Here is a 15,804-nt window from a genome sequence, read left to right as displayed (position 1 = left end):
CAAAAAATTTTTACTATCAAAGATGATTTTGAAAGACTGATTACTTACCTTACAGTAAGTATGGTTGTTAGAGATATGTTGTCAACATGGACTCCACTCCTGGTGCACATGTGCCTCATGCACACATAATTAGACTCTTTTGACCAGAGGTGTTCGTTGGGGCTGTGCTTGTCCCCTACATGTTCTCATACCTTCACCCAAACACATAAACAGCAGAGCAGGCCCAAATGTTCTTGAGTTCCTTCACCAGTTCAGAGCCCTAGAGGAGTAGGACTCCATAGTAGTGGGGAAGGAGTGCAGGTCATGGAATCTAGATGGACAACACATCTTGAAGATGTCATGGAAGTTACTGTAATGTAAGTAATCATTCTCTCTTCTTTGAGAGATTGTCCACATGACTTCTACTCTAGGTGACAAACAGTTGTCTGTTTGCTTGGATGTGGGTACTAGGAGTCCTACTTGAACAATGAATGGAGAACAGCCCTGAAATAAGCAGCATCTGATCTGGAAGCTTCTACCAAAGAATAGTGTCTTGTAAATGAGTGAACCATACATGTAGCCAACCATATAAACTTCAGAAATAGGAACAGTTAGCAGAGGATGCCTGATGTCTAGCAGAATGAGCTCTAATGCAGCTAGGTGGATCTAACTCACTCATAATATGTTCTTATACAGTTGAAGAAGAGCTAAGACTCTCAGAGGATAGTGCCTAACCCATCACTCACTTTCTCTGAGAAGGCCACAGTTTAGGTATGTTCCTAAAATATTTTTGTCCTGTTAAGGTAGTCTTACAATCCCTTGACTAAATCAAGTGTATGAAATTTAGTTTCCCATGAGACTGAGTGAGACTTGGGGAAGAAAACGAAGATGAATAAATTGATATACACAAACATTTTAAACAACTTTGGGCAGGAACTTGGGATGAGAGCTAAGAGTGATCCTTTCCCTTATGAAACACAGTTTAACGGAGCCCTGTCCTGAGAGCCTGAATCTCTACTACCCTTCAAACTGATGTAATGGCTACTGGAAAGGCAGTCTTCATAGCTAGGTGGTAGAGGGAACAGATTGCTAAGCACTCAAAGGAGGGGACCTATCAACCTTTTAATGTTATAGAGGTCCTAAAAAGGGAGCTCCCAAACTGGGGGAAAGCATGAATCAGGCCCTTAAGGTATCATCTAGCCACTGTAGGGTGAGAAAATAGTGTGATTCTGGATAGGAAAGTGATATGCAGATATTGCAGCTTGTGGAACTGACAAGTCCAGCTTTGGAGGCTAATAAATAGTCCAATATTGCTGAAATGAGTGTTGCTGAGGGAGACTTCTACTCCTTATGCCAGAATAGAAAACTTTCTACTTGGCTATGAGTCAATGTAGTCGAGGCTTTCCTGCTTTGGAGCAGAATGTTCTAAACTTCTACTGAAGAGCTTTTTCTGGTGGATGTCAGCGAGCCAACATCCAGGCTATTAACAACACAAGGTGAAAGATCTAATCATTGTGCTGTGAGACTATGTTGCACAGGACAGGCAAAGTCATCTGAGGCTGCATGGGGAGGTTCACCAGATCCGAATATTGGAACTCCTTGGCCCATGCAGGGGCTATCACAATTGATCCAACATCTTGCCTAAGTTTTCTACGGTCTCTCAAGGATGTTAGGGGAAAGCATATATTAGTCCCAGTGTCCAGGGGATAAGAAAGGAATCTGATAGAGCCCAGAATGGAGCAGAACACTTGACACTTCTTTTCTGACCTATGGCTAATAGGTCAACTGATGGGTATCTCCACTTGCAAAAAATGATCTGCAACACTGAGTCCTTAACTGACCACTTGTGATTGTCTGAGAACTGCCCCGGGAGGTGATCTTCCAGCAAGTTCTGAATGCTTGGAAGATGCAGGGCCAGTGACATCAGTGGGTGAGGAATAGAGCTGAATGCTCTCTTGTGCAGATGACCTAGCTCCTCCTCTACTGCAGACATAATATATAACTGTGGTGGTGTTTGTTAGCACTTCGACTGTAGATCCCTGGAATAGAGGCAAGAATGCTTTGCATGCCAGTCAAATGGCTCTGAGGTCTGGGACATTTATGTGCAGACAAACTTCTTGAGAAAGACCACAGGCCTGGTGTTTGAAGGTGACTTAGATGAGCACTCCACATCTCTCAATGGAGCCATCTGTCCCCAGAGTCTTGGTAGGCAGAGGAGCAGCAAAGAGTTCTTCCTCATACACCTGAAGTGGGTCCTTCTACTAGTTTAGTGAGGAGAGAACTTCTTGTGGGACCATGATAATCAGATCCATGAAGTGTCCGCTGAATGTGGATTTTTCATTGTTGACTTTGAGCCTCAGTGTGGCAAAGAACTTTAAGGTTATTTGAACTGCATTGGCCACCTGTCATGCTGAACTTCCTCAGATCAACCCTTCAACAGGATATGAATAAACTCCTCCTTTATCTCTGTAAATGAGCTGCTATGACCACCAGGTACTTGGTGAACACCCTCAATGCTGAGAAAGACTAAAGGGCAGAATCCAGTACTGGTAATGAGATGTTCCTACTAGGAATCTGAGGGATTTCCTGTGAGCCAGGTGTATATTGTTGAGACACCAAAGATCTAGAATGGGCTGCCAACCCCCTTTCTTTAGGAAGAATAAATAATGAGAATTCAAAACCCCATCTGCCCCTGAATTCTAAATCTCCCCCCACATCTTGGAGCAGTGGAAGAATCCACCTTCTTGCTTCAACAGTATCTTGAGAGGGGCTCCTGAAGAGGGACAGGGCAGTCGAGGGGGCAGCAGGAAGAAAATGGAATTGTATGCAATACCAGTTGCTGACAATCTCTTAGACCCACTTCATACCCAAATGTGCCCAGCAGGGCTATGACTGATAAGCATTTGTATACTGAATCAATGGACACAGGAGAATACCAGGGACCCATACACTTTCCTGCTCAAAGAGAAATCTTTGGAGTCCATCCCTGATTCCCATTGTAGTTGGGAAGGGGAAGTATACTGTATTGATGTCTCAACTGCTGTATGCATTGCCGTGACTGAGGTGGTCAAAAGTCTAGTTTGCACTACTGAGGGGAATCCACTACCATCCCAGCAAGGGAAATTCAGTACCAGGTCCACAGACAGGTCACTAACTGTGCCAAAAAGACCACAGATGCAGTGTATGCAGGGTACAGAGAGTGAGGAAGAGTCTGTGTGAGAGGAAAGGCAATCAGCAGATACTCTTTTCATAGCCAGTAACAAGATTCCAGAGGAATCCATCTTGGGCTATTTGGATGCCATTGACTGTGGCACTTGAAACAAGTTAGACACATGTTGACTCTTGTGTCTTGGTTCTGAGGATGTCTAATCTGGTCTCTGGAGCATGAAGCTCCTTCCTAGCTGTGCCTGAAGAAGTCAACAACTGGATTGAAGCCGACAACTGGTGCCTTAGACCTCTCAGCCCTGGAGCTCAGGATGAAATCCCAGCTGGCTTGGGCATAAGCTGAGAGAGACTGGAGAAAAACTGAACCTTAGCCACATCCTTCTCTGGGTCTGAGGAGGCTTTCACTGAAATCCTCCAGAAGCAGGCACCACTAACCTTATGAGTCTGCCTGGAACAAGAGCAGCAAAATAAGCAATTGTCAGAGATATGACATTTGCCTAAACAAAATAGCCACTTAGATTGCTGAATGGAATAGCAGCACCACAAAGTGGCGTTCCTAAAGCCCAGAGATTTAACATCTACCATAACAGCTCAAGTCTCCGTACAAATGGAAGGGAGAGGAGGAGGCTCCAAGCCTATTATCTATGAAAAATTAGTAAAAGAAAGTAGTAAAAAAAAATTTTTTTAAACAGGCAATCTAAAAGTTAACAACCTGACAGCTGTATTACTTAAACACTCACTGCAACTGAACTGAAGAGAAGCAGGCAGACTGAAAGGACTCTCTGCCAAGGGTGGAAAGAAAGAACCTGGGTAGGTATTGTGGGTTAGGTGGAGATGGAAAAAAAACCTGCAAGTTGTAGAAACGGATGGCCAGAAGAATCTGATCTCAGGTGCATCTGCAGTAAGAGAGGAATCCATGTGGACAACACATCAATGAAGAACTTAATATCTGTCGATTTTACTTAATTTTAAGTTTTTTACATGAGCCTCTCTTTTTGAAACCCTTAAATTATACTTGCAGTCTATAAAAGGAAACTGAACATATGATGGAACAAGTTGAAAAACTGTTGAACTCAGAGATTTCCTTTTCATTATCCTGTGCCTGTGATTTGGCAAAATGAAGCATGGAGAGGTCTTTATTTTTTGAAGTAGGAAGATTATGGGAAGATAAAAATTTCCGTAAGTTTTCTTTTTTTTTTTTAAATTTTGAGTGACTGTTGGGGAAAACGGTACATAACACTTTTTAAGGGCAGATTTCAAAGCACTTTGCAGTGGTGAGTAAGCACTATCATCCCTATTTGACAATCTGGGAACTGAGGTGCAGAGAGAGGTTAAGTGACTTGCCCAAGGCCACACAATTAGGGGCTGAACAAGGAACAGACTATAACTCCAGACTCCCAGTCCTATGCTATACCCACTGCTTTTGTAGGGCTCTGTCCATTGTGGCCACTTACCCCCAAGGATGACAGCAGCCTTCTCTTTATTAAGGTATACAATACTCTATTCTTACTGTGAAGATTAGCATTTATTCAGGCAGTGCCAATTAATCCAGTCACTGTACTTCACCTTGGTTTTTTAAAGACATCGAGAGAGAGAGAGAGAGTGAGTGTGAGTGTGAGAGAGAGAAAAATAATAGCCACTTAGGTGTTGAAAAACATCCATAGAGCCAAAGAAAATTAAACAATTGCTGTAGTTGTAGAATAGACTGGGCAGTGCCACAAAAAGCCTATAATTATGGTACTATGAGCATAGAGTAGAGCAACACCATGAGATGCTCTGTGCTGACCTTCCATACAAAATTTAAGATTATGGGAGAATCTTGGATTCTAGCACCATCCAAGCCTCAGTGTATGACTTTTGGAAAATCATTTTACAGACATCAGCCTCAGTAAATCTAACTGAGCGAGTACAAATAACCAACACAGATTACTGGGTGAGGTTGTTTGGTTTATGTTATGCAGAAGTCAGACTAGATGTTTGTAATGGTCCCTTCTAACCTATGAATAAAATCTAAAAAACAATGGTTATATATTTGCAAATACTGTATCTAGTTTAACACCCAGAACCCACATTTTTCTTTGCAAAAATTATGTACTTTTAAAAACCTCAGTGTCTGTAAATGAACAGTTAAGGGACTCAGGCTATTTCTTCACTACCTTCTTCACATTAATCCTTCTTTAGTCACTATCACCTTACACAACTGACTGAAAGTCAAAAGAAAAAAAAATAATTGTATCAAAAAGAGAGAGACTCACAACTGTCTTTCATCAACCACTGCCTCCTGGAAGACACTGGGCCTAAGTTTCAGCCAGTCCATCGAGACCTTTACAGCAGGAAGCGGGTATGCACCCCAAGACTCCTCCTGGAAGTCATTCTGCAGTGGACACTTGCACAGGACTCCAAGAAAGGAAACTGAAAGGATAACAGGTGAAGTGAGCTGTAGCTCATGAAAGCTTATGTGCAAATAAATTTGTTAGTCTCTAAGGTGCCACAAGTACTCCTTTTCTTTTTGAAAGGATAACAGAGGAATCCATAACAACTTTTAAAAGTGTTACACCATAAATCTACTTTGAAGGCTATTTATTTAGAACAAGCCACCCTAATGATTTTAGTTTAAAGATTCCACTGGCAGATCATAATCTCTTATTTTCCATGTACTACTTCTTACCACAAAGTTCAGCCATTAGCTTTTTGAATTGTTTTTCCTAAAAAGGCTCTGTTGACAACTGAAGAGAGGTGGTAAATCCAGTAGGACAAATAGGTAAGTATCTCCTTACAAGTGAATCAATGGAAAAAAATAGAAACTGAATTGGGGGTGGGCGAGAGGAGGGAACAATCCATTTTAAATGTATATTATATGGAAGCAAAGAAGAAAAAAAAATATTTGGAATCTCAGTACTTACTGAAGAGGGCAAGTAGCTGTGTCCAGCAGAGCTGCTCATCCTGGCTGTAACTATGCTGTTCAGTTTCATTGCTAAAATCTCGCAGATGATGCAGTTGAAACAGGTTGATGACAGTAATATGAACTAACTGCTGAGAGTTGAAGGCTTTTTGGAATAACAACCTCTGTAACAAAGAAATTTATATAAGAGAGTGTGTACTATAACCCAGAAAGAATGCATCTGAAAGGGTTAGTTGACTGACTGACAATTCAGACTTGTGGTTACTATTGTACTGCATTAGCAATGGTTCAGCCACTGGGGAGAAGGCACTCGTCCTAAAATGTTTGAGTGCTATTAGATTATCCCTAATAGTGAATTATCCCTCCAGCGCAAACATACACTTAAGATGGCACCGGAAGGGGCTCAGTTAAGTCTGACAGACTTTGCTAGATCTCTACACCTGTACACATAAGATGGAATGTACTGTGGGGGACTGGCCCACTCCATGTAGTTTAAATGTAACATGCAACAGAGTGATTACGTTAAAATGTGTGACTATGCAAACTGCACAGAATCAAACCAGCTAATCTTTTTCCCTTTCAAAAAAATGAAACAGCAGCAACTGTAGTGTCATGATTAAGATTTTTACAGATAAATCAGGAAATTCAACCATGATGTATGGTTATGCATTATGAGTGTTTTCATATTTAATCCCATGTGACAGAACTATTAATAGTGATGAAAATGGCACATGTTTACAAAAATGATCTTGCTTCACTAAGTACAGTAACACTAGACACCTGCCATTCTTTGGCAGATGAAGACGAACTTTAAACCTTTCTGATGCATAGTGATAAGGGTTGATATCCAATCTATCACCATAATCAATTTAGACAAAATCACACAGCGAGCTAAAGTTAGTTGCCTAAGAGGAAAAAATGACTTTTCTGAGTCCCATGCCCAGTTTTGTTGTTTGCCTAAGAGCATACAGCACCCTAAATTCTACAACTGGAGTCAGAAGCATAATGAGACTGCTGGTATTGTTGAACAGTCCGAACCCTATAATTTTGGATGTAAAGAGAGCTTCAAGTTTATCTGCATGACCAACCATACAGTATCTACAGCTAAAAATATTTCTGAAAATATAGCCCATCATTTCATCAGTTTCATGACATCCCGAAGGCTGAGCTGTTAAATGCCCATTTTGCTTCAGTCCTCACTAAAAAGGTTAATCGTGACCAGATATTCCAGTTAATATTAACAAGGGGAAAGGAATGCAAGCCAACACAGGAAACGAACAAACTAAGTTAGATCTATTCAGCAGGGCCTGATGAAATTCATCCTAGGGTATTGAAGGAACTAGGTGAAGAAATCTCAGAACCGTTAGCAATTATCTTTGAGAGCTCACGGAGGATGGGTGAGGTTCCAGAGTACTGAAGGCTAAACATAGTACCTATCTTTAAAAAGGGGAACAAAAAGAGGGCCTTGGGAATAATAGACCAGTCAAGCCTAGCTGCCCCAGTAGATAGGGGAAAGCAGTAGACATGATATATCTAATTTTAGTATGTCTTTTGACAGTCCCGCAGGACATTCTCATAAGCAAACTAGGGAAAGTAGTCTACATACAATTACTATACAGTGGTTGCACAACTTGTTGAAAGACCATACTCAAAGAGTAGTTATCAATGGTTTGCTGTCAAAGTGGAAGAATGTATCTAGTGGGGTTCCACAGTGGTCAGTCCTGGGTCCGGTACTATTCAATAATGACTTGGATAAAGGAATGGCAAGTATTCTTATAAAATTTGTGGGTGACACCAAGATGAGAGGGTTGCAAGGAGGACAGTCACAGGAAGACAGGATTAGAATTCAAAACTACCTTGACAAATTGGCTAATTAGTCTGAAATTAACAAGACGAAATTCAATAAAAACAAGTGCAAAGTATTTTACTATGGAAGGAAAAAACAACAACAAAAAAACAAATGCACCACTACAAAATGGGAAATAACTGGCTAGTAGTCCTGAAGAGGATCTCGGGATTACAGTGGATCACAAATTGTATACGAGTCAACACTGTAATGCAGTTGCGAAAAACGTTAATATAATTCTGGGGTGTATTACCAGGAATGTCATATTTATGACACTGGAGGTAACTGTCCCACTCTACTCAGCACAGGTGGGGCCCTAAACTGGAGTACTGGCTAATTATAGGCGCCATGCTTTAGGAAAGACTAAGACAAACTGGAGAGAGTCCAGAAGAGAGGAACAAAAATGATAAAAGGTTTAGAAAACCTGACATATGAGGAAATGTTAAAAAAACTGGGCATGTTTAGTTTTCATTAAAAAAAGACTGAGGGGAAACCTGTTAACAGTCTTCCAATATATTAAGGGAAGTTATAAAAAGGACAGTGATCAATTGTTCTTCAAGTGCAGTGAAAGTAGGACAAGTAGTAATCAGCTTAATCTGCAGCAAAGGAGATTTAGGTTAGATATTAGGAAAAAACTATAAGGATAGTCAAGCTCTAGAATAGGCTTCTAAGGGAGGTTGTGGACTCATTGGAGGTTTTTAAGAACAGGTTGGACAAACACCTGCCAGGGACTGTCTAGGTTTACTTGGTGCTGCCTCATTGTAGGGTGCTGGACTTGACATCTAAAGGTCCTTCCCAGCCATAGGTATCTATGATTTCATGCTTCACTTCACAACCCAGCTAGATGAAATGATTTTCTTATATCATGGAGAGGAGGAAGCTAAAACTATTCAGCTCAGTGTAGCAAATGCCACGTTACAGAACACGTTGCTTATATACACACAGCACAATGTAATGCACAAAGTCAGGGTGTCATTAGTTCTTGCACACCTTGGACGTGTTCGGTACCACAGAGTCTTCCGCATGCCTGAGCACTGTTCATAATTACTAATAAGCACTCTGGAAAGTACCATTTATAAAATGGCTAAAATTAAGAAAAGAGACAGTGAAGAACAGTTCGGGGGGGAGGGGGGGAGGTTTCTTGTTTTAAATTGTACCTAGCTAAATCACATTGTCTGGAGTAAACATAAAAAAGCTCATCTGTTTGAATTAGAGAATGTAACAGTTTTAAACTTATGAGCGATGTGCTTAAATTAGTGGTTACTCTTTACAGAGGAGACAGCTCAGTTTTGAATGGTTCCACTCCATGCACAGAACTGAAGGCTTTCAAAACAAACACTGCTCTCAAGGGTAAACTTTGCCAGCAGGAGAGGCAGCTTGAGCAGGGTTAAAACAGTCTTAATTACTACTAAAGAGTAAACGTAGGAAATCAAAGGAGGAAGCTCTTGTTTCCGAGTTCACTAAAGAATTTAAGGAAGACTCATCAGATGAAATAGTAGTAGTTGGGAGAAACTGCTTTTCACAAAATCTCTTGCGATCATCCAGTTCAAGAAGCAGAGAATCAAAAGTGGCACTCCAAGCTCAGAATACAGCCTATGTTTTAAACATTTAAATTAACCTTTTGTCTCCAACAGAAGAACACATTTGGATAAGCAATATTAAACTGCAGAAAAAAAATCATGCTGTCTGTGTAGGTGAGTAGGGCTGACCCATTATCAGCCTCACCACCAAATCTTTGCAGCCTGCACCTCATGCATAGGGCCATACCAAATTCACGGCCATGAAGAACATATCATGGACCGTGAAATCTGGTCTTGTGTGTACTTTTACCCAATACTATAAAGATTTGAACGGGGAGACCAGCATCTTTCAAATTGAGGGCCCTGACCCAAAAGGAAGTTGCAGGAAGATCACAAGGTTATTTTAGAGGGGTTGTGGTATTGCCACCCTTACTTCTGAGTTGCTACCTTCACAGCTGGATGGCCGGACTGAGGGCCCAACTCTGCAGGCAGCAGTGCAGAAGTAAAGGATGGCAAGCCTGTTCCATGCTATCTTTACTTTTGCACTGTTGCTGGCAGCAGCTCTGCCTTCAGAGCTAGGCTCCCAGCCAGCAGCCGCCCAGATCCGAAAGCAGTGCCACCGCCAGCAGCCGCACAGAAGTAAGTAAGTAAGTAAGGAGTACCGCAACCTCCCCTACAATAAAACTTTGTGACCCGCCCTGCAAGGGGTCAGGACCCCTACAGCTACAACACCATGAAATTTCAGATTTAAATAGGTGAAATCATAAAATTTACAATTTAAAAAATCCTACAACCATGAAATAACCAAAATGGACCAGAAAGGAATTTGGTAGGGCCCTACTCATGCATATCATGTTCTATTTCAGGATGCAATACACTTACCCTCTGGTCAGAAATACTTCGTCAGTTTTCTTAAAGGAACATGTTTTTCCAGCATATTAAATCAGTGAAAGACTAGATTCCTGGATAGATGTTAGATTTCCAAAGTGAAAAATTAGGAATTTTTTGTGGCACTAACCTTGAACTGTTCCTCCAGTCTCTCTCGAAGAGGGCTCAGCTTCTCCAAGCCCTTACTCAGATATACATGGCCATGGAACTTAATAAATGCCTTGATGAAGTCAGACACCCCCCATCGAGTCTTCACCTCATCCCGACTGCAGTTTGAGAGAAATAGTTGGCTTCAGTCTTTGTAAATAGACATAGCTGCATAGACTAAGGATCTTCCAGGCAGAAACAATGCTAATAGCTGCATCCCCTTCCCAGAGAAAGGACAGGGGTGTGAGAGAGAAGAGGTAGTTTCCACTGTTGGCTGCCCCTACCCAAGAGATGTGCTGGTAACTTGATACAGTTCAGTTGCCCCTCAATGGTGCTCCCACCCAAGAGGATCTCAGATACAGGTACCTCCTGCTCAATACATATATAAGGCGGATGTGGCTGGAATGGGGGTCAGTGATCTCCTACTTCTGTGTGCACATTTGGTACTATGAATGCTTATCTGTGGTGGGTATACACACAGACACACCAAATAAGGGAGGGAATACTTGCCAGGACAGAGGCAAAGGGAGTGTTAGTTATGAATAACTACTCACTCCCTAGAACAGATCAGCCTCACCTTTCCAGTGCTTTAGAAAGTGCTTTTTGTAGATTAGTGGAGGCAGCTGGGAAAGGGAACTTCACAGCAATGCTTCTGCAGTAGTAGAAAATTGTGGTCAGGTGGTCTCCTTTGGAGGAAGCTAAAATAGCCAACTGATTGTAAGGCTGACCTAGGGGAGAAGAGGATGACAATTTCTCATGGAGTGAAGTGATCTTTTCTTCAACTGTAACCAAATCTATTTGCTCTAGAAAAGAAGCTCTATTTCAATCTAAATCTTAGCTATAAGGACAGCAAGCTTCCATTTAAAGCCTATATATCCTTTATACAGATCAGATTAATTTGCTGAACCAGTTATTTGGCCCCATCTCAGCACTGCTATAATTCACAAGCTACAGAACTCGTGGTTCAAATTTTCACAAATCTATTAAATGTAAAAACAGATGCAAATGACTTAATAAAAAAAATTGTCTAAGCAGGAAGGTACAGTCAAGGCCAGGCAAAGTTTTGCCTCTAATATACCAAATCAGAATCTACTAGAAGTTACTGATGTAATACAATTTAAAATACATAGGACAAAAAAAGACAGCTCCAAAAATTTAGAAGTCAGTTTTAGATGACTACTGCACTAACTGAGTCCTGGTGGGTGTGGCTCATAAAAGTGGTTTGCATTCTCGCTACAGAGCAACCTGCAGCAAATGGGAATCTGTATTCTGTTCATTGTAGTTGAATTAGTTCTATTCAGTACTATATCACTGCACCTGCATAAGGAGAGAGATCAGGAGAAAATAGGGAGTCAGTAAGCTGAACTACAGAACCACCTCAAATTTGTATGAGTGACTCGGAGACCCCCTGTGAATTACTGAATTTTATTTATTAGTAAGTAAATAATTAAAGAAAGCAAAGAATGTTTGTTCATTTGACAAGTGCAGTATAGGTTTAATAATACTTCATACAAAATTCATAAATGTACTATAGCATATTCTGTAACATAGCTCAGTCTTAATACTACGAGACCTCACTATAATACTTTGCTATTAATCCTTTGAGAAATGAAAATAGATTGTGTGTGAACTATGGGTGAATGCAGATTAGAAGTGTGAATTATCAAGGTTCTACTGTAACTTATTGCTGGTATTTTATTTTTTTAATAATCAAGATCTTAAAACTATTTCTCCATTTTCTATGGAGAAAAAAGCAAACGCCTGAAATACTGATTTGGGATAGTAAACTCAGCAGAATAGAGGCATCTCAGACTCACCATTGGAGGGAACAAGCTGAGCTGCATGTCTATAGTAGGACTCTGCCTGGCTGGTCTGATTCCTGTAGCGAGCTAAAAAAGGAAAGAAAGGCAAGTTCAGACAGCAGTTTGTCTTGCTGCTCAGAGGGCTAAATTCTCCTCAACATTTCCAAGTATTTGGTCCTGCAGATTACAAGTACATACAGTTTACTTGAGGAGACCCATAAATGTCTTGCAAATACTTTAAAACAAACAGTAGGATTACATACCGAGTACCCGAAAGAGTACAAGGAACATCAATTCACTTTTAGTTGCCCTCCCTTTCCCACTCCTCTTTCAGGTCCCAAAATCACAGATTACCAGCTCTTATTCACTACCCTCAAATACACTGTGTCAGACACATTACACAAAAAGCTGTGAATGCTCCTCATTCCTCTTGACACTCGGAATATTCAATACCTAGTCCTAATTTTAAAGTAGTTGCAGGTTGCCTTTTGCAATAACCCCTTCTACAAAAAGTTTAATCTAGTGTGGATCATATAATCTAAATATGTAAAGCACCACAATAAAATTATAAATGGAATAAACCTTTTGAATTTAAGTGTACCTGGATGCAAAATAAAACAGCCAGGCTTATGAAAGTTAGACTTCTTACCATGTTCTTTGTAGGAAAGACTGTTTAACATAGGCTCTCTCTGACATGAACGCCTGTTAAATGTTGCAACACAAATTCTTGTAATAGCTCTTGCAATTTAACAGGTTTCTACTTTTCACTGTCTACCTCTGCAAGAAACAGAGCTCCTCTAGATGAAAACACAAGTCTAAGCAAATCATTAGAAATCACTCTTCATAATATCACTGCCTTCGTGCATCACAGTCTTTCAAGGGCTCTAACACTCCAACATTACATTTCAGACCGTTCAAACTGTTCAGTCTACAGGCAGCAGTTCAAGGCAGAGTACTTGGTCTAGCACAGGGGTGTCCAACCCGAGCCTGAGAAGGCGCCAGAATTTACCAATTCTGTACATTGCCAAAGAGCCACAGTAATACGTCAGCAGCCCTCCATCAGCTCCCCCACCCCTCTCCCAGTGCCTCCCGCCCACCAGCAGCCCTGCCAATCAGCTGTTTCGTGGCACGCAGGAGGCTCTGGGGGGACAAGAGGGAAAAGAGAGCACTGCAGGCTCAGGGGAGAGGGCGGGAGCGGGTGGAGTGGGAGCAGGGCCTGTGGCAGAGCCAGGGGTTGAGCAGTGAGCACCCCTCAGCACATTGGAAAGTTGGTGCGTGTACCTCCAGCCCCGGAGTCGGTACCTATACAAGGAGCCACAGGTTGGCCGCCCCTGATCTAGCTGCAGCACAGGTTGCACGGATTCCTTTCCAAGTTTATGCTATACAGAGCATCTCATCTCTCCTTGCTCCAAACACTCACCAATGTCTCCGAGGTGGACAAGGCAGTGCTGGCAGATGTATGAGCAGGAGCTAGACTGCGGCTTCACAATGGCGCTGGTGTGCGTCTGTTTATTGCTGATAATTCCCAGCTGGGAGGACTTCACACGGCAGGGTAAGTCTACATTAAACACTGTGCACAGCTCCTGTAATAACTAGAAGAAAAGCCCTGGTTTAATAATAAAAATCAGACAGTAATCAACACAGCAATGTCAAAGCAGTGCAAATACTACTACTACTGCATCAACAACAACAACAGAGTTGCATACCCCACCATAAAGAGCACCTCCATAAAGAAGACATGTTCCCCACACTTCACTGCCCAGAGGCAGATAAGTAGGGGGCAGAGGGCAGATGCAGATCTGTTACCATCATTTTTAAATATTTTCTGAGAACAGCAGTTACTAGTTAGGTTTTCCCTTAAAATTCCTGACTCCAAAGACTAGTTTGGGTAAAGAATTCACAGGAGAATAAAATTACTGAATTCTTATAGTACCACTTTCTTAAATGGGCATCCATCGTATTCTCAAAGTATACAGCAAGGTCCAGTGGATGTACACAATACTTCCTAATATACCTGTATGGCAGTTTTGAACTGAGCAAAAACATGCTTTAAAGCAGAAGTGGGCAAACTTTTTGGCCCGAGGGCCACATCTGGGTGGGGAAATTGCATGCAGGGCCATGAATGTAGGGCTGGGGCAGAGGTGCGGGGAGGTGTACAGGAAGCAGCTCAGGGCAAGGGGTTGGGGCAGAGGAGGGGGGGCAGAGTGTGGGAGGGGGCTCAGGGCAGGGAGGGGTGCGGAGTGTGGGAGGGGTGTTGCAGGAGGCTCAGAGCAGGGGGTTGGGGTGCAGGACGGGTGCCAGGTATGGCAGGGGGCTGGAGTGCAGGAGGGGTGCGGCGAGGGCTCAAGGCAGGGGGCTGGGGTGCAGAAAGGGTGCAGGGTACGGCAGGGGGCTCAGGGCAGGGGGTTGGGGTTCGGTCTCCAGCCCGGTGCTGCTTACCTGGAGTGGCTCCGGGGTGGCAGTGGTGCGTAGTGGGGCCAGGGCAGGCTTCCTGACTACCCTGGCCCCATGCCGCTTCTGGAAGCGGCCGGCACCAAATCCCTGTGGCCCCAGGGAGTGGGTGAGGGGGAAGGGGGTAGAGGGCTCCATGCGCTGCCCTGCGGGTACCTCCCCCGAAGCTCCCATTGGTCTCAGTTCCCCATTCCCAGCCAATGGGAGTTGTGGGGGGCGGTGCCTGCAGGTAAGGGCAGCACATAGAACCCTCTGCCCCCTCCCCATCCCCCAGGGGCCGCAGGGACATCGTGCCAGGGGCTTCCAAGAATGGCGCGGGGCCTGTGGCACCACAGGGGTGGCAATCCCACGGGCCGGATCCAAAGCCCTGATGGGCCGGATCTGGCCCACGGGCCGTAGTTTTCCCCACTCCTACTTTAGAGGCCTAGTTCAATGGGCTTTAAGACAAGACACTGCTAAGTCTTTGTAGCATGTCAGTACACTGTGCTATCCGTAGATATTGATTCCCCTTTAGACTGGTCCAAAGAGTTCAAGAAACAGACTTGGAAAAAAAAAATTCTTATGCTTTTTGCTCTCAACATAAAAGCTAAAAGTACACAAAATTTATAGTCTGTGCAGGATCCCATTCCCTTAAAATACTGTTAATGAAATTCATGGAGAAGGAAGTCCAAGATCACTTAGCAAAAAGTTAGATGGGAGGAGAGCACTACCTTTTCTTTATGGGAAAGAAGCTCTTGTGTCCAACTGCCAGAGGCAAAGGGAATATACAGGTAAAACCTGAGCAATTGAGAGGGGAAGGGATTTTTAAACTGATTGAGCAGAGCTGAATGTTAACTACAACAGTTTCAACATCCCTACCCCTTCAGATAAAAGCCAAGAGAGTGCCCACTACAGTTCTCTAGTTGTTCATGACATCCACTGGCATTTTGTCTGACTTGATAGAATGCCAGGCCAAAAATTATAGGTGAGAGACTCAAGTTCCAAAGCAGAGACAGTTGTTACTGAATCAAATACACTGAACGCTGATGTGAGGGAGTGCTGAGGAATGACTGAGTTTTGTTTTCCCGGTTAATGCTTTTGTAGTTTTGCCTAGAGGCTTCTGGC

General features: G+C 42.7%; 1 protein-coding gene across 10 annotated transcripts in view; it reads right to left on the bottom strand.

The window, feature by feature from the left end:
* The window catches only part of SMG7 (SMG7 nonsense mediated mRNA decay factor), a 102,574-nt gene that overhangs the window by 32,900 nt on the left and 53,870 nt on the right, over window positions 1-15,804 (bottom strand). For all 10 annotated transcript variants that reach the window (XM_073356636.1, XM_073356634.1, XM_073356626.1 and 7 more), the window contains 6 exons: window positions 13,670-13,841; window positions 12,265-12,336; window positions 11,025-11,175; window positions 10,431-10,566; window positions 6,048-6,210; window positions 5,400-5,556 (listed from right to left, as the gene is read on the bottom strand). In XM_073356636.1, coding sequence (XP_073212737.1) covers window positions 5,400-5,556; window positions 6,048-6,210; window positions 10,431-10,566; window positions 11,025-11,175; window positions 12,265-12,336; window positions 13,670-13,841 — 851 coding nt within the window. The remainder of the gene's footprint in view (window positions 1-5,399; window positions 5,557-6,047; window positions 6,211-10,430; window positions 10,567-11,024; window positions 11,176-12,264; window positions 12,337-13,669; window positions 13,842-15,804) is intronic.

The sequence above is a fragment of the Lepidochelys kempii genome, chromosome 8 (assembly GCF_965140265.1).
Source record: "Lepidochelys kempii isolate rLepKem1 chromosome 8, rLepKem1.hap2, whole genome shotgun sequence".
Lineage (NCBI taxonomy): Eukaryota > Metazoa > Chordata > Testudines > Cheloniidae > Lepidochelys > Lepidochelys kempii.
This window is presented reverse-complemented; position numbering and strand designations above follow the sequence as displayed.